The sequence below is a fragment of the Pithys albifrons genome, chromosome 24, assembly GCF_047495875.1.
Source record: "Pithys albifrons albifrons isolate INPA30051 chromosome 24, PitAlb_v1, whole genome shotgun sequence".
In the NCBI taxonomy this organism is placed as follows: Eukaryota; Metazoa; Chordata; class Aves; order Passeriformes; family Thamnophilidae; genus Pithys; species Pithys albifrons.
In genome coordinates, this window is record NC_092481.1 from 6,030,711 (window position 1) to 6,056,536 (window position 25,826).

Sequence of the window (25,826 nt, forward strand, 5' to 3'; positions counted from 1 at the left end):
CCAGGGCTGGGGGAAGCATTGGCAAGGGGTCTGCTCTGCCCAGGGGCTGGGAGGTGCCAGCACAGCCTGTGTGAGGTGTTGCCACACTGCACAGAGTGCCATGGCCTGGGGGGTCCCTCCCTGTCCCTTGCCATCCGTGCCATCCGTGCCCGGGAGCCTCCTGCTCACTGGCAGAGCAGATGGTGCTGGGCACGGAGCTGGCAGAGCTTCTGTGCCATCCTTTGGCTTTCAACTTGCATTAGTTGGAGGCTGCAGGAGTCTGAGCCCTGCTGATGGCACAGGACAGGAGTTCTGGAAAGGTCTGAGAGCTGAGCTGGTTCCTGGGCAGCCCCGTGGACTGGCAGTGCCCTTTCTGCTGTGTCTGCCACACGTTCTCAGCTGGGTTAAACTGCAGCCTGGAAGGGCTGGCCTGAAAATAGTTTGTAATGGAGAGAAGTGTTTGTCATGTAAAGCCTCGAGGTGCTCGATTAAAGCAGCTGAAATGCTGCTCTGCTGGTGTTGCAGTTTCCAGGCTGTGTGAGCTGCTCCTCTGAGCTCCCTCTGCTCCTCCCCTGCTTCCCTTTGCCCTCCTGCCCGTGCCCTTTGGAGCCTCCCATTGCTCTGAGCTCCTCCTGGAATTCAGGCTGAGCAGGGGCTCCAGCTGGGATTGGCACTGCTGGGTTTGGAACAAAGGGTTCAGTTTGTACCACTTGGATTTTGGTAACCACATGAATTTCCTTGAGAAATCAGAGCAAGCAAAGTGTGGGGGATGTTCCAATCCTTTTTTCCTTTGGATTTCTATTAAACCCATTATTTGTCCTCCCAAGTCCTGCTGTCCCAACCCTTGGGGTGGTTCTGAGATCTGTGGGAGCAGGAAACCAACCTCTGCCCACTGTGATGGGAGAGTTTTCCCAGGTCTGAAACCCCTCCCAGCCACCACATTCCTGGAGGGTTTTCTCCTCCATTTGCAGCAAAGTTTTTTCAAGGAATTTGAATTAAAGACTCTGCTTTTAATAATAATGTTAATAGTTATAAAAAAGCCAAACCACCACCAGGCCTTGGGCTGGATCTTCAGCCGCTGTGACTTTGCCCAGTCCTATAAAAACAGTCCCCTTGTTTAAGGATTTTAATCCAGCATTGAGTCCAAATTCTTCAGCATCTTCTCTATCCCTCCCTGTGCTCCTTCTGTGCTCCCATTCCCAGTCCAGGCTCCAGGGATGGGATGGAAGGGGCGGGAAAAACAGAGGATCCTAATCAGGAATGAGGGATGGTTGGACATCAGGGGGTTTCTGCATGGAAAGGGTGGGCAGGCATTGGAAGGGTGGAGGTTTGGAGTGCCCAGGCCTGCAGGTGCCCAAGGCAGGACTGGCTGTGGCACTCAGTGCTGGGGGACAAGGTGGGCATCGGGCACAGGGTGGGCTCCATGGGCTGGGAGGGCTTTTCCAAGGTGGGCATTGGGCACAGAGTGGGCTCCATGGGCTGGGAGGGCTTTACCAAGGTGGGCATTGGGCACAGGGTGGGCTCCAGGGGCTGGGAGGGCTTTTCCAAGGTGGGCATTGGGCACAGGGTGGGCTCCAGGGGCTGGGAGGGCTTTTCCAAGGTGGGCATTGGGCACAGGGTGGGCTCCATGGGCTGGGAGGGCTTTGCTAAGGGGGGCATTGGGCACAGGGTGGGCTCCATGGGCTGGGAGGGCTTTTCCAAGGTGGGCATTGGGCACAGGGTGGGCTCCAGGGGCTGGGAGGGCTTTGCTAAGGGGGGCATCAGGCACAGGGTGGGCTCCAGGGGCTGGGAGGGCTTTTCCAAGGTGGGCATTGGGCACAGGGTGGGCTCCAGGGGCTGGGAGGGCTTTGCTAAGGGGGGCATCGGGCACAGGGTGGGCTCCATGGGCTGGGAGGGCTTTACCAAGGTGGGCATTGGGCACAGGGTGGGCTCTGTGAGCTGGGAGGGCTTTTCCAAGGTGGGCATTGGGCACAGGGTGGGTTCCATGGGCTGGGAGGGCTTTGCCAAGGTGGGCATCGGGCACAGGGTGGGCTCCATGGGCTGGGAGGGCTTTGCCAAGATGGGCAACGGGCACAGGGTGGGCTCCAGGGGCTGGGAGGGCTTTTCCAGCCTCCCAGTGATTCTGGGATGGAACAGAAAATTCCTGGGCAAGAGTAAGTGAGGAAAGGGTGTCCTGGCAGAGAGCTGGGCTGGGCTGGGCTCACCAGGAGGGGTGGCAGCAGCTCTGGCACTTGGGGGGTTTAAATGAGAGTTAACAAAGGGTGAGGAGGGGAAGGAGCAGGGACCCACCAGGACAGTCTGGCTGCCCCCAGGGCAGCCCCAGCCCTTCAGCATCTCTGTCTCTTCATGGCTCCAACCCCCCCTGGGCAAACCCTGCAGGGCTTGGCTTGGAGTTTGGGCTGGTTTTTGTTCCTCTGTGAATTCCCAACCCTGCTGTCTCCTGCTCTCTGCAGCTGATGACGCCTGTGGGGGCACCCTGAGAGGGCAGAGTGGCATCATCTCCAGCCCCCACTTCCCTCTGGAGTATGGCAACAATGCTGACTGCACCTGGACCATCCTGGCTGAGCCTGGGGACACCATTGCTCTGGTTTTCATGGATTTCCAGCTGGAAGATGGATATGATGTGTTGGAGGTCGCTGGCACGGAGGGATCTTCACTCTGGTAGGTTCCTGCTGCCCTTACTCCATGGTGTGGTGCCCACTGATGTCTTGTGTGCTCAGAGTTTGTGCCTCAGGGAGGGCAATTCCCAGTTATTCCCAGGTCTGGGATGCTTTTGATTTGCTTGGCAAACTTTGCAGTGGTTGTTGGTGCTTGAAATCCTGTTCTCTGCAGTCAGGTTTGTAGCTGGGCAGAAAAGGAATCAAAGCCCAACCAAACCAACTTGGAAACCTCCTCATTGTGCTGTTCAAGCCTTGGTTTGGCTCAATAGTTCTCTGCTTGTTGGTCAATCTGTTGCTTTGCTGTTCCTGAACTTCTGGCAAGTGTTGGCCCATCTGGGTCTGTCCCTGTGGATGGAATTCCAGTGCCCTCTCCTGCCATGGGCAATGCTCTCAGAAATGTTGCTTTTATTCAGAGCAAAGGCCACAGGGATGTTTGGCAGGAGGGCCATGAGGTCGGGAGGGAGCAGGAACTGCAGAAGGAACTTGATGTGGTCCTTGGGTTGGTTTTGTGGCAAAGGACAACTCTGTCTTTGGCTGACCCACACCTGGTGATCAACTGCACTCAGCAAAGAGATCAAAGTCCTGACTGAATAATGTGGAAGGTCTTGGATTAGCAAGTGGAAGGTCTTGGATGTTGGTCTTAAACCCACAGTCCCTCTGGAAGGGAAAGAATTTGGTGTTTGAAATCCTTCAGTGTTGCCTGGGATTATCAGGAAGGTAAATGGTGATTATTTACAGGGCTCTGCCACCAATCCCGTTTATTTGAGGGATTTACACTTGCTGGAATCATGGGGGAAAATGGGATTTGAATGTTGAGGATGGATTGATGGGAGAGAAGTTGCCATTTACCACAAACCAACAGTTTGCCATTGCCAGGACCCTTTGGAAAATGAGATGTTGCTGTTCCATGAGCAAACCCCAACCCTGGGCTGATGGACATGCATTAATATTTGAGGGCCCTGTTGGTTCAGGGAGGCTCAGGCAGCTGGAGGGGTGGGAGAGATGGATGGAGCTGCTTAAGAAACATTATTCAGCCTGGAGGTGTTGCCAGTGCAATGCTGGGTCTTGTCATGTCAGAAGGAAAACAAAGCCTGGCAGAGGGAACCTGCTGGAAAAAAAATAATTAAATGAATAAACTCTGGGGAAGACTTTAATAAAAATGGCTTGGCAAATGGAACTCTGGGACTTGGAGAGGTTGTGCTGGTGGTTGGTGAAGGGTGGGGTGTTCTACAGAGGTCACTGTGGGGCTTGGTGGAGGCAACAAGGAGGTGTTTGCTCCCCAAATTCCCCTCCAGTGGCCTTGGGCTGCATGTCCAGCACTGCCCTCCCTCCCAGTGCCTTGGTGGGAGCTGGATGGGCTCCTGTTGGAGTGCCCAGGTGGGATGGGTGGCATGAACTCCTGTTGGAGTGCCCAGGTGGGATGGGTGGCATGAGCTCCTGTTGGAGTGCCCAGGTGGGATGGGTGGCATGAGCTCCTGTTGGAATGCCCAGGGGGGATGGGCTCCTGTTGGAATGTCCATGTGGGATGGGCTCCTGTTGAAGTTTCCAGGTGGAATGGCCTCCTGTTGGGATGTCCAGGTGGGATGGGTGGCATGAACTCCTGTTGGAATGTCCAGGTGGGATGGGCTCCTGTTGGAGTGCCCAGGTGGGATGAGGTTCTGTTGGAGTGCCCAGATGGGATGGGCTCCTGTTGGAGTGCCCAGTTGGAATGTCCAGGTGGGATGGGCTCCTGTTGTAGTGCCCAGGTGGGATGCCCAGGTGGGATGGGTGGCATGAGCTCTTGTTGGAGTGCCCAGGTAGGATGGGCTCCTGTTGGAGTGCCCAGGTGGGATGAGCTCCTGTTGGAGTGCCCAGTTGGAGTGCCCAGGTGGGATGGGTGGCATGAACTCCTGTTGGAATGTCCATGTGGGATGGTCTCCTGTTGGAGTGCCCAGGTGGGATGAGGTTCTGTTGGAGTGCCCAGGTGGGATGAGCTCCTGTTGGAATGCCCAGCTGGGATGCCCAGGTGGGATGGGTGGCATGAACTCCTGTTGGAATGTCCATGTAGGATGGGCTCCTGTTGGAATGCCCAGGTGGGATGAATTCCTGTTGGAATGCCCAGGTGGCATGAGCCATGCCAAGGAGTGAAACAGGGGCCACCCCCCCAGCAATCCCACCCAGGGCTGGCACAAGAAGCTGCTCCTGCTTTTTGAGGTTCATCCCTTGGTTCTTCCAGGGAATTCTCAGGAGCACCACGAACCCACCAGTCCATCCAGAGGGCTCTCACCCAACATTCCTGAAGGAACCTTTGCAGTCCCACAGCAGCACCACCAGGAGCCTGATTTGGAGGCTCATTTTTCAAAGTTGGCCTTCACAACTCACAGCCTGATAATTAAATTCAGATGACTCATTTCTCAATAATTTTTGCCCGTAGGGGGAAGGAAACCTGGCACTCCTATCTCCTCTTTAAACATGTTGATATGATTCAGCATGAAAATAGAGCTGAAACCCTTTTTTTCCCCCCCCTTCTGTCTATGGAAACCTGGTTTTAATTATTGGTAATATGGCAGAGAGAGACTTGCAGCCAAATCAGCCCCACTATTGAAGCCTCTCCCAGCCAAATCTGTCATTTCCTGAGCATTATGAGGAGCTTTAGTCATGTCCGGAGCTGGGCACGAATAAACAGCATTAAATCTCATCTGGGGGAGAATTCCTCTCTATTTCCAAGCTATGGAATGGGATCTAATGAGGGTTATGAGACCATTAACTCTGCATTTAAGTAGCCTTGACTTGACCTGCGCTTAGAAAAATCTGAATTCTTTCACCTTCCCTTGGTTCAAAATAGATGCTGTGGTGGGTTTTGTGTGCCAGGTTGGTTTAACTGCCCTCAGTGCCACGTGTTGATCCCTCTCCCTGGAGAATCCTCCTGGAGCTTCCTTTGCTCCTCCTGGATCTTCCTTTGCTCCTCCTGGATCTTCCTTTGCTCCTCCTGGAGCTTTCTTTGCTCCTGGATCTTCCTTTGCTCCTCCTGGAGCTTCCTTTGCTCCTCCTGGATCTCCCTTTGCTCCTCCTGGATCTTCCTTTGCTCCTCCAGGATCTTTCTTTGCTCCTCCTGGATCTTCCTTTGCTCCTCTTGGATCTCCCTTTGCTCCTCCTGGATCTTCCTTTGCTCCTCCTGGAGCTTCCTTTGCTCCTCCTGGAGCTTTCTTTGCTCCTCCTGGATCTCCCTTTGCTCCTCCTGGATCTTCCTTTGCTCCTCCTGGAGCTTCCTTTGCTCCTCCTGGAGCTTTCTTTGCTCCTCCTGGATCTTCCTTTGCTCCTCCTGGATCTTCCTTTGCTCCTCCTGGAGCTTCCTTTGCTCCTCCTGGAGCTTTCTTTGCTCCTCCTGGATCTTCCTTTGCTCCTCCTGGAGCTTCCTTTGCTCCTCCTGGAGCTTTCTTTGCTCCTCCTGGATCTTCCTTTGCTCCTCCTGGATCTTCCTTTGCTCCTCCTGGATCTTCCTTTGCTCCTTCTGGAGCTTCCTTTGCTCCTCCTGGAGCTTTCTTTGCTCCTCCTGGAGCTTCCTTTGCTCCTTCTGGAGATTCCTTTGCTCCTCTTGGATCTCCCTTTGCTCCTCCTGGATCTTCCTTTGATCCTCCTGGAGCTTCCTTTGCTCCTCCTGGAGCTTTCTTTGCTCCTGGATCTTCCTTTGCTCCTCCTGGATCTCCCTTTGCTCCTCCTGGAGCTTCCTTTGCTCCTCCTGGATCTCCCTTTGCTCCTCCTGGAGCTTCCTTTGCTCCCCAGCCTGCTGGGTGGGAATCCTGCCCTGTGTGTTCCAGGTCTGAGCAGAGCAGTGGAGGCTGAGGAGGTCCTGGGGCCAGATTAATAAAATGACACATTTACAGCTCTTTTACCCCATCACAGTGGGGTTGGATCAAGACATGGTGGATTCTCACTCAGTGCCACATCCAGAGAATCATAGAATGGATTGGGTTGGAAGAGACCTCTGAGATCATCAGGTCCAACCCTTGATCCAACCCCACTGTGATCACCAGCCCAGGGCACAGAGTGCTCTGGGCTGGTGATCACAGTAGGGTTGGATCAAGACATGGTTGGATCAAGACATGGTGGATTCTCACAGTGGGGTTGGATCAAGACACGGTGGATTCTCACAGTGGGGTTGGATCAAGACATGGTGGATTCTCCCAGTGGGGTTGGATCAAGACATGGTGGATTCTCACAGTGGGGTTGGATCAAGACATGGTGGATTCTCACTCAGTGCCACATCCATAGAATCATAGAATGGATTGGGTTGGAAAAGACCTCTGAGATCAGCAAGTCCAACCCTTGATCCAACCTCACTGTGATCACAGGGACAAAACCAAACTGGATTCTACACAAACTGAGAGGAAAAATAGTCCTCAGGAGGAGAAAAAGGCATTTGTGCAAGGGAGGAAAATACAGCAAGAAGGCTGGAAAGGCAAAAGGGAGATGAGACACTGAAGAGGAGGAACTGAAGTCAGACAGGAATAAACTCCCTGGGTTTGGCAGGTCCCCCCACCTGCAGCTCCACTTCTCCCACTGCATTCCCTCAGCAGGGGATTATTAACCCAAAATCAAGGGGAAAAAGAGATGGTTCCCAGGGGAAATGACAGGGGAAGGCTCAGAGAGTGGGAGGCCAGTCGGGATAATGTGACAGATGATGCAACCCCTTAAAATACACAACCCAAAAAGGCTCTGAGTCTTTTTTGATCTGAAACCACGAGACTCAACACAGCAGCAACAGCAGCAGCAACTTCCCAGCTGAAATCCCAGCCCTGTTTGGAGTCTCCAAATCCACCACAGGCAGTGGGAAAACACAACACAAGCTCTAAAAGAACTGAAAAGCCCCCCAGCTGGGGGTTGGTCTCTTCTCCCAGGCACTCAGCAATAGGACAAGGGGGCACGATGGGCTCAAGCTCTGCCAGGGGAGATTGAAGTTGGAGAGCAGAAAAAAATTCTTTGCAGAGAGAGTGCTCAGGCATTGGAATGGGCTGCCCAGAGAGGGGGTGGATTCCCCATCCCTGGAGGTTTTTCAGCTGAGCTTGGCCGTGGCACTGAGTGCCATGATCTGGTAAAGGGACTGGAGTTGGACCAAGGGTTGGACTTGATGATCTCAGAGGTCTTTTCCAACCCAATCCATTCTAGGATTCTGTGATTATAAAGAATTCTACCCCATGAAGGTTTTTCCCTTAGTTTATCATCTCTTTCTGCTGGGACTGGAAGGTTTCAGCTCCTTCCCAAAGCCCCAGCTGAAGGTGGAGGCAGCAGAGCCCACTTTTCCTGCCCAGCCTTCTCCTGGGAATCCTCAGCTCCTGAAATCCTGCCCTGGAACATGGAGGGGAGAGACAATGTGGCAACATCCAGTGCAAGGGCCCCCTGACCTCTCCCCCTCATGTTTCAGTCAGGAAAACATGATTAGATTTCCTTTCCTTCTCTCTGCCTTAATCTCATTGTTCCGTGCATTAATATGATTAATTCTATTTGCTGCACAGTGGAGAGCAGTTCATGAATATTCAGGCTGGCTTTGCAAGGCAGGGAAGAAGCTGCTCTTGGGCTGAAAATTACCCTGATCATGGTTTAATTGTCTTTTTTTTCTCTCTCTCTGTTTGTCCTTCTTTGTTGAAGAGAATCCCCCATGAAGGGCCCTGTTTTGTGCAGGGGATGAGGTGCAGGGAGCTCTGTGGTGTGGGGGGATAAAACCCCTGGAAATATTAATTTCTAATTGTGTTTGTCCTGCAAACACTTGTTGGAGGAATAAAAGACAGGTTTGTTTGCAAGAACACTCAATACCTGTAATCTGGAGAGGGATTTCTGGGAGACTGAGCTTGTGCAAATGAGTATAAAACAAGTGGCAGGAGCTGAGCAAAGAGCTGGGAGTTCAGGAGTCCCTTCAGGGTGTGCCCCACAATGCAGGTGCCCAGGGAGGTTGGCAGAGGGTGAATGGTGCCATCCTTTGGCACAGGAAGGAGACTTTGTGTAAGCTACAGCTGGGGAAAGTGGGACATTTGGGGTCCTCTTTAAATCACTCTTAGTCTTCCTCCTGAGGACACTGATTTTTCTCAAATTAAAGAAGGATTTGGACAAATGTTGGTGGAAAGATGAGTGACTTCACTTCAAGGTGCTCCAGGAGGAGTCTCTACCTTCCCACAGTGTTTCCTGGTGCTCAGAACCCACCCCTGGCACTGTGTGCCTGTGCAGAGAGCCCTCCCCTGGCACAGGAGCTGCCCATGCCCAGGGAGCTGCCTCTGCATGGCAGGTGTGGCTGCCAGAGCTGATCAAAGTCATCTCACCCTTCTCTGAAGCTTCAAAATGAGCAGCAGAGACACCTCTGGAGCTTCCAAAGACCTCTCTCTGCTGGGCTTTCTTTGGGGTCTCATCCAGGGGTGTTTTCTCCACTTTAAGGAGTGAGAGCCCTTTGTTTCCATGTTCTAAATGTTCTTTTCCTGCTGGTTTTCTTGCCTGTGTCCTCTGCTCTCCATGTGCCACCCTGTGCCTGTGCAGAGAGCCCTCCCCTGGCACAGGAGCTGCCCATGCCCAGGGAGCTGCCTCTGCATGGCAGGTGTGGCTGCCAGAGCTGATCAAAGTCATCTCACCTTTCTCTGCAGCTTCAAAGTGAGCAGCAGAGACACCTCTGGAGCTTCCAAAGACCTCTCTCTGCTGGGCTTTCTCTGGGGGCTCATCCAGGGGTGTTGTCTCCTCTTTAAGGAGTAGGAGCCCTTCCTTTCCACCTGTCAACTGCTTCAAAACGTGTTCTAAATGTTCTTTTCCTGCTGGTTTTCTTGTTTGTGTCCTCTGCTCTCCATGTGCCAACTTGTGCCCATGCAGAGAGCCCTCCCATTGGCACAGGAGCTGCCCATGCCCAGGGAGCTGCCTCTGCATGGCAGGTGTGGCTGCCAGAGCTGATCAAAGTCATCTCACCCTTCTCTGAAGCTTCAAAATGGGCAGCAGAGACACCTCTGGAGCTTCCAAAGACCTCTCTCTGCTGGGCTTTCTTTGGGGGCTCATCCAGGGGTGTTTTCTCCTCTTTAAGGAGTGGGAGCCCTTTGTTTCCATGTTCTAAATGCTCTTTTCCTGCTGGTTTTCTTGGCTGTGTCCTCTGCTCTCCATGTGCCAACTTGTGCCCATGCAGAGAGCCCTCCCCTGGCACAGGAGCTGCCCATGCCCAGGGAGCTGCCTCTGCATGGCAGGTGTGGCTGCCAGAGCTGATCAAAGTCATCTCACCCTTCTCTGAAGCTTCAAAATGAGCAGCAGAGACACCTCTGGAGCTTCCAAAGACCTCTCTCTGCTGGGCTTTCTTTGGGGTCTCATCCAGGGGTGTTTTCTCCACTTTAAGGAGTGAGAGCCCTTTGTTTCCATGTTCTAAATGTTCTTTTCCTGCTGGTTTTCTTGCCTGTGTCCTCTGCTCTCCATGTGCCACCCTGTGCCTGTGCAGAGAGCCCTCCCCTGGCACAGGAGCTGCCCATGCCCAGGGAGCTGCCTCTGCATGGCAGGTGTGGCTGCCAGAGCTGATCAAAGTCATCTCACCTTTCTCTGCAGCTTCAAAGTGAGCAGCAGAGACACCTCTGGAGCTTCCAAAGACCTCTCTCTGCTGGGCTTTCTCTGGGGGCTCATCCAGGGGTGTTGTCTCCTCTTTAAGGAGTAGGAGCCCTTCCTTTCCACCTGTCAACTGCTTCAAAACGTGTTCTAAATGTTCTTTTCCTGCTGGTTTTCTTGTTTGTGTCCTCTGCTCTCCATGTGCCAACTTGTGCCCATGCAGAGAGCCCTCCCATTGGCACAGGAGCTGCCCATGCCCAGGGAGCTGCCTCTGCATGGCAGGTGTGGCTGCCAGAGCTGATCAAAGTCATCTCACCCTTCTCTGAAGCTTCAAAATGGGCAGCAGAGACACCTCTGGAGCTTCCAAAGACCTCTCTCTGCTGGGCTTTCTTTGGGGGCTCATCCAGGGGTGTTTTCTCCTCTTTAAGGAGTGGGAGCCCTTTGTTTCCATGTTCTAAATGCTCTTTTCCTGCTGGTTTTCTTGGCTGTGTCCTCTGCTCTCCATGTGCCAACTTGTGCCCATGCAGAGAGCCCTGCCCTGGCACAGGAGCTGCCCATGCCCAGGGAGCTGCCTCTGCATGGCAGGTGTGTCTGCCAGAGCTTTCTCTGGGGGCTCATCCAGGGGTGTTTTCTCCTCTTTAAGGAGTGAGAGCCCTTTGTTTCCACCTGTCAACTGCTTCAAGACCTGTTCTAAATGTTCTTTTCCTGCTGGTTTTCTTGCCTGGGTCCTCTGCTCTCCATGTGCCACCCTGTGCCCGTGCAGAGAGCCCTCCCATTGGCACAGGAGCTGCCCATGCCCAGGGAACTGCCTCTGCATGGCAGGTGTGGCTGCCAGAGCTGATCAAAGTCATCTCACCCTTCTCTGAAGCTTCAAAATGAGCAGCAGAGACACCTCTGGAGCTTCCAAAGACCTCTCTCTGCTGGGCTTTCTTTGGGGTCTCATCCAGGGGTGTTTTCTCCTCTTTAAGGAGTGGGAGCCCTTCCTTTCCACCTGTCAACTTCTTCAAAACGTGTTCTAAATGCTCTTTTCCTGCTGGTTTTCTTGCCTGTGTCCTCTGCTCTCCATGTGCCAACTTGTGCCCATGCAGAGAGCCCTCCCCTGGCACAGGAGCTGCCCATGCCCAGGGAGCTGCCTCTGCATGGCAGGTGTGTCTGCCAGAGCTTTCTCTGGGGGCTCATCCAGGGGTGTTTTCTCCTCTTTAAGGAGTGGGAGCCCTTCCTTTCCACCTGTCAACTGCTTCAAGACTTGTTCTAAATGTTCTTTTCCTGCTGGTTTTCTTGCCTGTGTCCTCTGCTCTCCATGTGCCACCCTGTGCTGGGTCTCCACAGCTCCCCTCGAGGTGCCAGGGTTGGAAGCCACAGCTCAGAGCTGCCCTTTGCTGCTGAATCCTGGTGTTAAAATGCTTTTCAGGGTGCCTGGGCAGCAGCAGAGGGAAATCTCAGTGTTTCCCTGATGTTGTTCCTGCAGTTCCTCTCAGCAGAAGAAGGGAATAAAGTGTTGCCACACTTTGTTGCCATCGAGAGCTCTCCAGGTCAAGATTAGAGTTGTGTTTTCAAAGCTGTGCCGTGGGATTTGTTAATCTTGCCATGCCCAGGGTCTTGGCAGATGGGATGGAGCACAAACCCACACAGAAATATATTTATTTAGATTGGCAAACTCCTCAATTTTCCAGCTGGAATTCAGTCCTGGAGGCCTCTTGTCCTTGAGTAACAACCTTTCAGTTAATGTGGGAAAAACTGGGGTTTTTTCCCTGTTTTTCTTGTTGCTGCTGCTGCTTTCAAACCTAAAGAAGCCCTGGCAGTGGCTCAGGGGATGGACAGGGAAGGGCAGAGAGTTCTCCATTCTGGAGATGCTCCTGGGGGTGAGCTGTGCCCAGGGGAGCTCCTGCTTCAAACCAGGCAGGGAATTGTCATTTCAGACTCTGCCCTGCCCAGGCTGTGTCAGATCTGGGACAGTGAAACCCAAACTGAGCATCCCCAGGGGCAGGTTTGCCTTGCCAGGGCTCCAGGTTTCCCTCAGGAGTTTGTCCAACCCCTGGTTCTGAGCTCAGGGCATCAGGACAGGCTGCCAGGCACAAACTGGGAGTGATTTCTGCTGGAGGGCACAGGAGGGTGGTGAGAAACTCCACCAGCTCCAAACCCCAGAGTTTCTCCTCCTGTGGAGCTGCTGCCACTGCTGGTTTGGCACAGACACCTCTGAGTGTCCCACTCTGCTCCTCCCAAGCACAGGCTGCAAATCTGTGATGCCAAAAGGGGTTTTTGTTCTGATTTTCACATTTTGTAGATTTTAGGAACACAGCAGTTGTAGATTTTTAGAGGGTTAATATTTCTAACATTTTAAGTTTAATGCCTTTCTATCACTACCCCTGTCCCAGAACAGGGAGCTCAAATTCCTTTAGTTAATTAATCTTGTTTAGACTCCTTTCCAAGGTAGAGCTGAAGGATATCAGAAGGCCCACAGGATGAAACATAAACACAGGTCAGAGTGACCCAAAAGCCAGAACTGGATGAGCTCCAAGAGATCTTTGTGTGCCTGAGGAAGAAGAGCTGATGAAGACAGAGGGTCTTGACGACCCCAGACCCAATTCCAGGGGGTTGGACCAGGGGTGGGACTGGGGCTGGACTGAGAAATGTGTAAAGCAATGATTGGAGGGATCTTATTATAAAAGCCATGGAAACAAGAACTGGGACACATGGATGTCATCCTGTATTCCTGTGGGCTGTAGGGCCTGGGATATTAAAGGACCTTTACTTTTTATCTTACCCTGCACTAACGTGGCTCCAAGTCCTGTTTTTGGGGAGAAGGGTCATTCATGGCATCATCTGGGAGCTTCACTTATTGATGCAGACACTTCATCTCAACATCTCCTGCCCCCAGACCCAACCAACCTTCCCAAAGCCTGGGGGGAAGGAGCTCCTGCTCTGGAGTTCTGGGGTTTGCTGCCTCTTCTTGCCCATGTTTTGGTGTGTCCTGGCAGGTCCTGATCTCTTTAGCTCATGATGGGTTTGAGTTTGACAAGTTTTGGCTGATTTTTCCCCTCACAGGGACCTTTCCTGGGGTTGGATTTATGGTGGAGATCAGGAAGGAGCTCAGGGCACCATAAATATTGGATTAGATGTTGACAGTTCCTACCTAATGTCTGTTTTTCTGGCCACAATAAGCTGGAATTTCCATGGAATAATGGGAATGGTTTGGATTGGAAGGATCCTTAAAATCATCCAGTTCCACCAACCCAGATTGTTCCAAGCCCTGTCCTTGGACACTCCCAGGGATGGATCAGCAACCAGAAATCCTGAAATCATGACCAGCCCTCTCCCTGCTTTTCAAACAGGCACTTTGGGTTGGCAATTCCCAGCTGGAGCACAGGGGAAATATCCATCTCCTCCTGCTTCCCTTTATCCCTTTGTCTTCCTCCTGCACTCTCTAAATTAATTTTATAATCATCTTTTAAATGCTGGAGCAGTTCAAATTAGCTCTTTGAGGCAGAATTACCTGCATTAAAGATCTCCCTTTTTTTTAGAAAAAAGAAAGGCATAAAAGTAATTAATTGCTTCAATTATTATAATGTGGCTTAGCTTGTGGTTTTCTGTCAGAAAAACCTGGTTTGGGTAAGTCAGCTGTTTTTAAAAGGGGGGAAAAATAGAAGAGCTTGAGGCTCAGAGTTGGCATGAAGGGAGTTTGGAGTCAGGTTGTTTTCTGTTGGAGAATAAATTGCCACCATTGATCCTGGAGCTCCAAACACCTGATGGGAAGGGGAGTGCTCAGACAGGAGGGTTTTCCTGCCCTGTCACAGCTGCTTTGGAGGAATTTAAATCCCAAGGGATGTTTGCTCAGAATTTCTGGAGCCTGGAGGAAAATCAAAGGGAGGGGGAAGCTGAAGGCAAACCTTGAGAGGGGTTTCAAAGGGGTGGTGGATGGGCAGAGCCCTCTGTGGCAGAGCTGGAGCCTCCAGAGGGGTGGCAGGAGTGGGCACAGGTCACCCAGTGCTGCAGAAACCCTTCCCACCATGGGCTGGGGCTGCTCCACCAGGGAAGTCCTCCCAGGCTGGGCTGGGTGGGGAGGAGACTCAGGTGGTGCTCAGGTCTCTGTGCTCTGCTCTTCTGGTCCTTTGGCCTTCCTGCTGCTGTGCCAGGGCACTGTCCCCTCTGGCTGTGCCTGCACACTGGCACCTGAGCTGTGCCAGGGCACTGTCCCCTCTCTCTGTGCCTCCACACTGGCACCTGAGCTGTGCCAGGGCACTGTCCCCCCTGTCTGTGCCTCCACAGTAGCACCTGAGCTGTGCCAGGGCACTGTCCCCTCTGGCTGTGCCTCCACACTGGCACCTGAACTGTCAGGGCACTGTCCCCTCTCTCTGTGCCTCCACAGTGACACCTGAGCTGTGCCAGGGCACTGTCCCCCCTCTCTGTGCCTCCACACTGGCACCTGAACTGCCAAGGCACTATCCCCTGTCTCTGTGCCTCCACACTGGCACCTGAGCTGTGCCAGGGCACTGTCCCCTCTGTCTGTGCCTCCACACTGGCACCTGAGCTGTGCCAGGGCACTGTCCCCCCTGTCTGTGCCTCCACACTGGCACCTGAGCTGTGCCAGGGCACTGTCCCCTCTATCTGTGCCTCCACACTGGCACCTGAACTGTGCCAGGGCACTGTGGCCTCTGGCTGTGCCTCCACAGTGGCACCTGAGCTGCTGGGCCAGTGGGTGCCCACCATCCATAAAGGTGCTGCCAGTTCCTGGGGCAAACCCTGGTGCTGGCTCTGCCTTGGGCTTTCAGTGCTGCCAGCAGTGCCTGGACCTTCTTGTCCCAGGGTTTAAGAGGCGGAGTGACCCTTGTGTGGTTCCTGGCTCTGCTCTGGGAGGTGCTCCTGGGTGCCAGTTCACCCAGGATGGATTGGGCACCTCCATCCCACCTGGGTGAGGTGGGCACAGACCCTGCAGGTCAGATGGATTGGGCACCTCCATTCCACCTGAGTGAGGTGGGCACAGACCCTGCAGGTTGGATGGACTGGGCACCTCCATCCCACCTGGGTGAGGTGGGCACAGACCCTGCAGGTCAGATGGATTGGGCACCTCCATCCCACCTGGGTGAGGTGGGCACAGACCCTGCAGGTCAGATGGATTGGGCACCTCCATTCCACCTGGGTGAGGTGGGCACAGACCTTGCAGGTCGAGGGAATTTCACAGATAAAAAACTTTTGGACTTTTTAAACTGAGAAAATTCACCCTCTGATTTGAGCCTCGTCTCTGGTTTAAAAGAGGAAAAGCTCATCAGGTTTGTTGGTTGGACTTGGTGATTGTAAAGGCCTTTTCTGTGACCTCAAAGGCCTTTTCTGTGATCTCTATTGTGATATTTTCTCCAAAATCAAAAGCAGTTTAAAAGCAGGGAATGTTGAAGGTCTGGAAATTGCTGCTCAATGTCTGGTCTGTCCCTGCTGCCCCCAACAAGGAACTCTCCAAAGCCCAGAAGCCTCCAGTGATTGGCATTTAGAACATATTGATTATTTTTTTTCCTCAGGAACTATGGATTTTTAGCCTGAAATTAATAGATCAGAGTTTTTGTGGGAAGAATGAAATCCTCATTAAATTTTGCAGCCCTGGAAGATGCCTAAAAAACAGCTTGCAATTAAAATTCATTTTGAAGCAAGTCAGCAGAAGTTTCCTTCATGTTTAACATGTTCATGGGTGTCACTCTTTGTTAATTTGAGCTAATTGAGTCCAAAGGGACAGAATAATTCATTCTGCAGTTGCTGGGGGTGCCAGGGCTGGCTCTGCTTTTGGCATTTTCCCTCTTTCTTTATTCAAGTTCTGATTTCAGGGTGTTGCCAAGAAAGTAACTCTTTTGCTTTGGATGCCAAATTCCCAGGAATGTTTTTTCCCAGGTCTTTGGGAGGATGCACAAAGTCCCTGGGCAAGGTTTGCTGCTCCTCTCCACTCACTCTGAGGGCTTTGCTGGGAGCTTTCAACCTGGAATATTTAATTCTCCTCCTAAGGTGAAGTCAACTCGAGCTGCTCTGGTGCATAAAAGCCTTGGCTGGAGTGGAGGTTGTTCCTGGAGGTTCTCAGGTTTCAGTCTGAAAGGTTTGGAATTGTGTATTTCATGTTTCTTCCTCTCCTTAAATACATTCCCTGGGATCCTTAGAACAACAAAAGCAGTGGGAAATATTTCCCAGATCACAACCTGACCTTGGCAGAGCTTTAAAACTGCCTTGGACCTGCAGGGTGGGAGGTGGCAGAGTTTAGAATCATAGAATGGATTGGGTTGGAAAAGACCTCTGAGATAATCAAGTCCAACCCTTGGGCCAACTCCAGTCCCTTTACCAGATCATGGCACTCAGTGCCATGTCCACGTTTGCAGAGTTAGAGCTTTGCAAGACTCTTCCCAGCAAAGCTTTATTGAAGCAAAGTTGAATCCCAGCACAGGAGAATTGCTGGAAGAGGCTGCCCTGACCCTCTGATGTTCTGAGCAAGGCAGAGCTCGGAGTGGCTTCTTAATGGCCCTTTATTGATTGAAGGGGTGGAAAGTTCATCCAAACTGGGGATAATTCTGGTCATGTCTCTGCAGATGTGGCTGCTGGGAGGGTGGAGCTGCTGCCCCAAGGCCTGGCAGAAGCAGCAGCACTGATAGAGTCACAGAATCAGAGAATCACAGAATCAGTTGGGTTGGAAGAGACCTCTGAGATCATCAAGTCCAACCCTTGGTCCAACTCCAGTCCCTTTACCAGATCATGGCACTCAGCGCCACGGCCAAGCTCAGCTGAAAAACCTGCAGGGATGGGAAATCCACCCCCTCTCTGGGCAGCCCATTCCAATCCCTGAGCACTCTCTCTGCAAAGAATTTCTACCTGATCTCCAACTTCAATTTCCCCTGGCAGAGCTTGAGCCCATCGTGCCCCCTTGTCCTATTGCTGAGTGCCTGGGAGAAGAGACCAACCCCCAGCTGGCCAGAACTTCCCTTCAGGCAGTTCCAGACAGTGCTGAGGTCACCTCTGAGCCTCCTCTTCTCCAGGCTGAACACCCCCAGCTCCCTCAGCCTCTCCCCACAGCACTTGTGCTCCAGTCCCTTCTCCAGCCTCGTTGCTCTTCTCACTTGGGTTGGAAGAGACCTCTGAGATCATCAACCCTTGATCCAAACCTACTGTGATCACCATGACTTGATCCAAACATGACTTGATCCAACCCCGACTTGATCCAACCCCACTGTGATCACCAGCCCAGGGCACTTTGTGCCCTGGGCTGGTGATCACAGTGGGGTTGGATCAAGACATGTTGGATTCTCTGTCCCTGGAGGTGTTTCAGAGGACACTCAGAGCCACATCCAGTCCCTTCTCCAGCCTCGTTGCTCTTCTCTGGCCCCGCTCCAGCCCCTCAAGATCTTTTCTGTTGGTGTGTGGCTGCTCTGGGTGGTGGAGCTGCAGGATCCCCTCTGGGGGCAGGTTCTCCCATGCCTTGGCTCCACCTCAGCCCTGAGATCCTTCAGAGATGGTGCTCAGACCCCTCTGGGCCACATTTCATGGAATTCCAGGCTGCAGCCTGGGGTGTGTCTGTGTGTGCTCTGAGGTGGCACTGCTGGCTCAGGTCCTGCCTGGGGTTCCTCCTCCCCTGGGGCAGGACTTGGTGTTTCCTCCTGACCTTGGTGGCATTGCCCATTTCTCCAGCCTGCCAAGGTCCCTCAGGGTGGCAGCTGTGCCCACCTGCCCAGGAGCTGCTCCCAGAGTTCTGTGTTGCCTACAGAGCCCCATCCCTTCTTCCAGACCATTAATGAATGTGTCAAACACTGTTGGCCCCACCTTGAGGTGGATTTTTTCTCCCCAACATCAGGTGGGCTCCGTTTCTGCTGCCTTTCCCAGAGTTCTGTCACAGCTCCATTTCAGACTAAAATCAGAGTATTCCAGAGTTTCCTGTCTGATCCAGCCCTGGGGAACATGGAATGACAGGGCAGAGAGGAGCAGTTGGCTCTGGTGGCACCATCCCATCAGCTGAGCAGGCTGGGCAGAGAAGGATCAGATTGATCTCTGAGGATCTGGGAGAGAAAGTGAGAGCAGCAAAGAGCAGGCAGAAGGTTTGAAAGGCAGGAAATAATAAAGTCAGTCCTACTGGCAGCACTTTCAGGTAGTCAAGAGTTCCTGCAGCTGGAAGGACTTCACGTTGTGTTAAGGTCACTCAGAGAGGCTCCTTAAAAGGGACATTCTGCCTTGGTGCAGTCCTTGTTCTGCTGTCTTGGTGACTCTGCTGTGCACTCAGGGGTTGGGGGGCTCTTCATCTTCCTGAGAAATCCACCTGGGCACTGGTGGCAGAGCCCAGGTGGTGCCAGCCCTGGTGGTGCCAGCCCCTGCCAAGCCCTCAGAGCTGCTGTGGGGGGCACAGGGAGCATTGCTGTGTTAGTTGGGTCTGGAATACATTAAGCATATTTAATATTATTTTACCTGGTGGTTGGGGGTCTCCTGAGTTGTTGTGTGATGAAGTTTTTGGTTTCCACGTGGAGAAGAAATGAGTATTTTTGAGCCATAGAATGGTTTGGGTTGGAAGGGATCTTAAAGCTCATCAAGTTGCAACTCCAATCACAGAGTGCATGTTCTTGTTCTGGGGAGTTTTCACACAGTGTCCCCTCCCCAGAGAGCTGCAGGAACCTCTGCCCAGTCCCACAGTCCTGCTGGCCTTCAGTGAGGGGGGCAAGTTCACAAGAAAATACAGGATTTATCAAAGTAAATTATGAATTCTGGGACAGACAGAAGTGGGGCTGCCAAACTGCTGCTCCAACTGCACTTCCCACAACTTGGCACCACCTTTTTGGGGGGTAACCAGAAGAAAACAGCTGGGTTGGGAGGTGGGTGGGGGTGGCACACCTTGGAAGATCTCTGTGTTCCCTCAGCTTTGGGCTGGAGATCAGCTGTGACCAGGGGCTGCAATGTCAGGGGGCATCGTGTGTGCTGAGTGTGCCAGTGCTGGGCAGGGGGGACAGGGGGCATTGTCTGTGCTGGGCAGAGGGGACAGGGGGCATTGTCTGTGCTGAGTGTGCCCACCCTGGACAGGGGGCAGCTCTGGGGTGTGTGTTGGAGCATCATCTGTGCTGAGTGTGCCAGTCCTGGGCAGAGGGGACAGGGAGCATTGTCTGCACTGAGTGTGCCAGTCCTGGGCAGAGGGGACAGGGAGCATTGTCTGCGCTGAGTGTGCCAGTCCTGGGCAGGGGGACAGGGGACATTGTCTGTGCTGAGTGTGCCAGTCCTGGGCAGAGGGGACAGGGACCATTGTCTGTGCTGAGTGTGCCAGTCCTGGACAGGGGGCAGCTCCGGGGTGTGTGTTGGAGCATCATCTGTGCCGAGTGTGCCAGTCCTGGGCAGGGGGGTCAGGGGGCAGCTCTGGGGTGTGTTGCAGCACCCCCGTGCCAGGGCTCTGAGTCTGTCCCTGATGATTTGGGAGCTCAATCAGAGCTAACCAGGGTGGCAGGAGGGGCTGCCCCTCTCCAATCTGTGCAGATGGGCATGTGCTCTGTGATGCCCAGTCTGTGCCTTCCTACAAGAGGGCCTTAAAAGCATCAAGCTGTTGCTCTCCCCAGCACAGCCCTGGTGGCTTTTAGTGTCTGTAGTGGAGTGTCTTTTTGGTCCCATTAAAATCAAGCTGTGAACAAAAGCAGGTTATTGATTCTCTGAAACAGAAGGATCCTTTGGCAGCAGTTAATGAGCTCAGAACACTTCCAGTTTCTGATTTTTCGAAGTGTGTTGAAGTTGTAACATCTCAGTTAACACATGACAGGGAGCCTGCAAAGCCTCAGAGTCCTCAAGGATTAATCTGTGCCTGGCTAAGTAGGGCTTGGGTGAGGTCCCTGCCAGGCTTGGCTGGCTCAGGCTGCCCCCAAACCTTCTGGAGTGGCCAAAAGCTGCTGGGAGGGAGGAGAGAGAAGGGTCTCCCTCCAGCAGACATTTCCTGGGGTTGGGGTGGGGAGTGTTGCTGGGGGGACTCTCGTCACCCCCAAAGCAGCCCCTCCAAAGGCACTCAGCAACAGGACAAGGAGGGCTCAAGCTCTGCCAGGGGAAATTGGAGATCAGAAAGAAATTCTTTGCAGAGAGAGTGCTCAGGGATTGGAATGGGCTGCCCAGAGAGGGGGTGGATTCCCCATCCCTGGAGGTTTTTCAGCTGAGCTTGGCTGTGGCACTGAGTGCCATGATCTGGTAAAGGGACTGGAGTTGGACCAAGGGTTGGACTTGATGATCTCAGAGGTCTTTTCCAACCCAATCCATTCTATGATTCAATCCCCCTGTGTGGGCCATTGACTTAAGAGTTGGACTCGATGATCCTTGTGGGTCCTTCCAACCCAGACCAGTCTGTGATTCTGAGTGTTGTGTTCAGTTCTGGGCCCTTCAGCTCAGGAAAGAGATTGAGGGGCTGGAGCGGGGCCAGAGAAGAGCAACGAGGCTGGAGAAGGGACTGGAGCACGAGTGCTGTGGGGAGAGGCTGAGGGAGCTGGGGGTGTTCAGCCTGGAGAAGAGGAGGCTCAGAGGTGACCTCAGCACTGTCTGGAACTGCCTGAAGGGAAGTTCTGGCCAGCTGGGGGTTGGTCTCTTCTCCCAGGCACTCAGCAATAGGACAAGGGGGCACGATGGGCTCAAGCTCTGCCAGGGGAAATTGAAGTTGGAGATCAGGTAGAAATTCTTTGCAGAGAGAGTGCTCAGGGATTGGAATGGGCTGCCCAGAGAGGGGGTGGATTCCCCATCCCTGGAGGGTTTTAACCTGAGATTGGATGTGGCACTGAGTGCCATGATCTGGTAAAGGGACTGGAGTTGGACCAAGGGTTGGACTTGATGATCTCTGAGGGCTTTTCCAACCCAATCCATTATATGATTCTATGGATGTGGCACTGAGTGAGAATCCACCATGTCTTGATCCAACCCCACTGGGAGAATCCACCATGTCTTGATCCAACCCTACTGTGATCACCAGCCCACGGCACTCCGTGCCCTGGGCTGGTGATCACAGTGGGATTGGATCAAGGGTTGGACTTGCTGGTCTCGGAGGTCTTTTCCAACCCAATCCATTCTATGATTCTGTGATTCAACTGCAGCAACCAGACAGAATTGTGGGTTTGGTTTGGTTCAGTCCCAGCCTGTGTGACCCACCTGCTGGGTCAGGACCTGTGAACACGAGGCCACGTGTAGGGGCATCACTGTAGAGAACATCTGCTCGATAAATCTGCTGTTCAGGAGCACTCCAGGCCTTCCTCTGCTGCTGCTGCCACCACAGGAGCACCTTCTGCACATCCAGCTGAACATTGCTGGGCTGAGCAGAGTGGAGCTGAGGGAGGGAGGTGGGATGGAGAGCCATTGCTCCTGTTTCACAGGAGGAAATGTCTGCAGAGGTGCAGCTCTCTTGGTACCAGGAGGAGTGTGGGTGTCACATCCACATCCCCTCCCTGGCCCTTCACGCCTTGGTGCTCAGATTGTGTGTGTTATTTGGGGGCTGGGGGAGTACACGAAATTTTGGGTTGTTTATGCAGACTTTGAAGTCTTCCCCAGGTGTGTGACTTCCCTGTGGTGCCCCAGGTGTGTGGCAGAGCCCAGGAGAAGTGGCTTTCTGAAGGCTTTGGGTGAAGTTCTGTCCCTGCTGGCTGTTCTCATCCCCTCTGAAGTCCCCACTGGGAGGGCAGGGACAGCAAAGCCCAGCTCTGACAGCTCTCCAGGAGGTGACTCAAAGGGAAGGTTGTGCAGCTGATTTACAAGGGATTCCTTACCCCTCTTTCCCTTGGCAGTGCATTCCACTAAAAATGGTGTTACTGGATCCGTAGCAATGTCAGTGATATCAGTTTTGAGTACATGAAAAAGCTGCAGAGGCTCCAGAGAGCTGAAATTGCTCCAGCCCTCAGACAAACCCTGTTCTGCAGCTCAGCTTATTGCACTCTTTAATACAGGATGGAGAACAGAGGAAAGAACCAACCCCAGAGCCCCAGGACACCTTCCCCCCATAATATCCATATTTATCCCTGACCTCCCTCACCATCCCTCTCCCCCAGCTCTCCAGAGGTCATTGTTTCCTCACTGCTGCTGGAAGGCACGTCCCAAACTGTTATTTTTCACTGATAATGTTTATCTCTAACAGTTATTTTCATCTCTAGTCCGTGTACCATTAGTGGGAACACAGATAGGGGGGGATAACTCCCAATTTCAAGTGCTCTGCTTTCCACCCCTCCTGTCTCCTCTCACTGAAACATTTCCTGCGGCAGATCACTGGAATTTTATTGCACATTCCGAGCTGGCAGAGCCTTTCAGCTGGAGGGGTTGGTGGGAATGGGCACACTGGGAGTTCAGGGGGGTGTGTTTGGAGGCAGAGCTGCTTTGGGGAAATCCCTCATCGCTCCTGAGCACGTTGGGATGGGCTCAGTCGAGTGGAACTCGCGGTGCAGCTTCCCAGGACACGATTCTGCCACCACGCTGCTTGTTTGGGAAGTTTGCAAGTCAAGCAGTGGAAGACACAAAGATTCTGTTAAAAGCCTAATTGGATGGGTAATATCTCGGGCCTTTTTGATGCCTCTTTAACCACTTCATATTTGTAATGTGCCAAAAATAGCTGTGCAGTCTGCTGTGGCCGTGGCTGTGCAGCTGGGAATGGATTTTAATTGATGGCTCCTGTCAGGCCATGCAGGCAGGAGAGCCATTAAAGGGAGATTTCGTGTCCCTGCTCACTTAAACACTCTGCTGCCAAGGCAGAGCTCAGCCTTATTTTTAACTCAAGATCATCAGCATTTGTAGCAGTGGCTTCCTAGGGCCACATCCCAGGATTTGGGGGTTTCCAGCAGTGACAACTGGCTTCATGGAGGTGGTGCTCAGCCTGATAAAGTCCCATGCTGGGATAAGGGATAAGCTCAGCTTTGGAGTCCAGTTTACGGAGACTTTTTGAGGTGCTGTGTCAAGCCCAGCTTTGGAGTCCAGTTTATGGAGACTTTTTGAATCATAGAATCACAGAATGGATTGGGTTGGAAAAGACCTCCCAGATCATCGAGTCCAACCCTTGGTCCAACTCCAGTCCCTTTACCAGTTCATGGCACTCAGTGCCACGGCCAAGCTCAGCTGAAAAACCTCCAGGGATGGGGAATCCACCCTCTCTCTGGGCAGCCCATTCCAATCCCTGAGCACTCTCTCTGCAAAGAATTTCTACCTGATCTCCAACTTCAATTTCCCCTGGCAGAGCTTGAGCCCATCATGGCCCCTTGTCCTATTGCTGAGTGCCTGGGAGAAGAGACCAACCCCCACCTGGCCAGAACTTCCCTTCAGGGAGTTCCAGACAGTGCTGAGGTCACCTCTGAGCCTCCTCTTCTCCAGGCTGAACACCCCCAGCTCCCTCAGCCTCTCCCCACAGCACTTGTGCTCCAGTCCCTTCTCCAGCCTTGTTGCTCTTCTCTGGACCCGCTCCAGCCCCTCAATCTCTTTCCTGACCTGAGGGGCCCAGAACTGAACACAACACTCAAGGTGTGGCCTCCCCAAGGCAGAGTCCAGGGGAAGGGTCACTGCCCTGGTCCTGCTGGTCACGCTATTTTTGATCCAGGACAGGATCCCATTGGCCTTCTTGGCCACCTGGGCACACTGTTGACTCATGTTGAGCTTCCTGTCCCTCAGTCCCCCCAGGTCCCTCTGCCTGGCTGCTCTCCAGCCACTCTGTGCCCAGCCTGGAGCGCTGCAGGGGGTTGTTGTGGCCAAAGTGCAGGACCTGCACTTGGCCTTGTTGAGGTGCTGTGTCACCCTTGGTGCGTGGAGAGAAGGTGGCATTGCCCTGGGGCACTGGGATGTGTGACTGGGTGTGAAAGGGCCCCTGTGGAAAGGCCGTGGGCAAGAGGAGAAACCTCTCTGGTAGGAAGTCTGGGTCCTCCAGCAGGTGCAGGTACCTGTGGTGGGTTGGATGGGCACCTTCCCAAGGCTTTCCTGCACCCTCCTGGTTGGAGCAGACCAGAGGATTTGGAGCTGGAGCTGCCCTCTGGGGCAGGGCAGCAGCAGGGGCAGGTCTGTCCCACCTTCCCTGTCTCCTCAGTGGCACATCAGGCCAAGCAGGTCACAGCTAAAGAGCCCTGGCAGAGCTGGAACTCCCCCTGTCCCCCTCAAGGCACGTCTGCCTTCCCTGTGACCTCTCCAGCCCCAGGACCTGCTGCTGGAGCACCAGAATTCCTCCCTTGCAGAAGGAGCACGTTTTAACTTGTGCTGTGGAGAGGAGGCAGAGAAGACTCATTGTGAGTGTGAAGGAGACACCCAAGCCCAGCCTGCACCCAACACCAAACCTGAATTATTGCCCCACCTAAGAAACCACAGTGACCCAACGTTTGCAGATGCACATTGGGGAAACTTTTATTGAAACCTCTGGAGTAACTGCAGCAACCACAGAGGGTTTGGAGATGCACAACTGGGAGAACTGGGAACGTGGAAGCTTCCAGATGAACTGTAGGAGTCACACAATATTTGGAGATGCACAACTGGGAGAACTGGGAACGTCGAAGGTTCTGAATGAACTGCAGGAGTCACGCAGGGTTTGGAGATGCACAACTGGGAGAACTGGGAACGTCGAAGGTTCTGAATGAACTGCAGGAGTCACGCAGGGTTTGGAGATGCACAACTGGGAGAACTGGGAACGTCGAAGGTTCTGAATGAACTGCAGGAGTCACGCAGGGTTTGGAGATGCACAACTGGGAGAACTGGGAATGTGGAAGCTTCCGGATGAACTGTAGGAGTCACACAATATTTGGAGAGGCACAACAGGGTGAACTGGGGACATGGAAGCTTCTGGAGCTGCAGTTACAGGTAGGAGAGGAGGAATTTGCGCAGACTTTCAGCCTTGGTGGTGAAGCAGACCACCATGTTCCTCTTGTTTAGCGGGCGCGCTGGCACACGCCTCACCCTGCCCCGGGATGCCCCACGCTGGCCCTTCAGCCGCTCCGCCTGCTCCATGTACCGCTCCTTCTCTCCTCTGGGCAGCTTGTGCCACATCTTGCCCAACTTTTTGGCCATTTGCACCACGGTCCAGTCGGGGTGGGCGGACCGGAGCTCCCCGCGGTGCTGTGCCATGAAGATGAAGAAGGCGGGCAGGGGGCGGCTCCGGCCGGAGAAACGCACGCTCTTGGTGCCACGCCGGGGGGCGAAACGCGCCTTGCCCCTCCTCTTGGACTGTGCCACAGCCATGAGGCGCCCGCCGGGCCCTGCCCTCAGGATTGAGATGTGGAATAAGAGCTGAGTGCTGAGGGCTTTGCGCCCGCGCCGGCCGCCCAGGCGCGCCATGGCTGCTGTGCCAGGCTGGACTGCTGTGCCAGGCTGGGCTCAGCTGGGCTCAGTCCTGCTCCCTCTTGAGCCTCCTCGCTGCGCTGGGGTGGCAGGAGGCTGTGCCCTGTGTCCTCGAGGGGTGCCAGAATGTACTGGGGTGGCACCAGGGGTGACACTGAGGTTGGCACCGGCAGCCACTGTGACATGCGGTGCCCTGGGCCAATCAGGGCAGGCCAGAGCTGCCTCCTGAAATGCTATTGGCTGAAGGGCTGTGCGATGTCACAGCAGTGGAGGTGGAACGAGGTTGAGTTGACTTGGGGACATGGAGCTGGATGGACACGGTTCCACATGGAATGCCAGCGTGGGGGTGATGTCACTGTGCCAGTCAGGGCAAGCAGAGCTGCCTCCTGAAATGCCATTGGCTGAAGGGTT

The 25,826-nt window shown here is 53.6% G+C and overlaps 2 protein-coding genes across 2 annotated transcripts in view; one reads left to right on the forward strand and one right to left on the reverse strand.

Moving 5' to 3' along the window:
- CSMD2 (CUB and Sushi multiple domains 2) overlaps window positions 1-25,826 on the forward strand; it is a 292,995-nt gene that overhangs the window by 79,194 nt on the left and 187,975 nt on the right. Inside the window, exon 5 of the mRNA XM_071576489.1 lies at window positions 2,433-2,640. Within this exon, the coding sequence (XP_071432590.1) occupies window positions 2,433-2,640 (208 nt within the window). The remainder of the gene's footprint in view (window positions 1-2,432; window positions 2,641-25,826) is intronic.
- On the reverse strand, window positions 5,506-25,412 carry LOC139682496 (golgin subfamily A member 6-like protein 22). The gene is made up of 2 exons (XM_071576901.1): window positions 25,035-25,412; window positions 5,506-6,468 (listed from the first exon to the last, which is right to left on the reverse strand). Exons 1-2 carry the CDS (start codon window positions 25,410-25,412, stop codon window positions 5,506-5,508), a joined length of 1,341 nt encoding a protein of 446 aa, XP_071433002.1.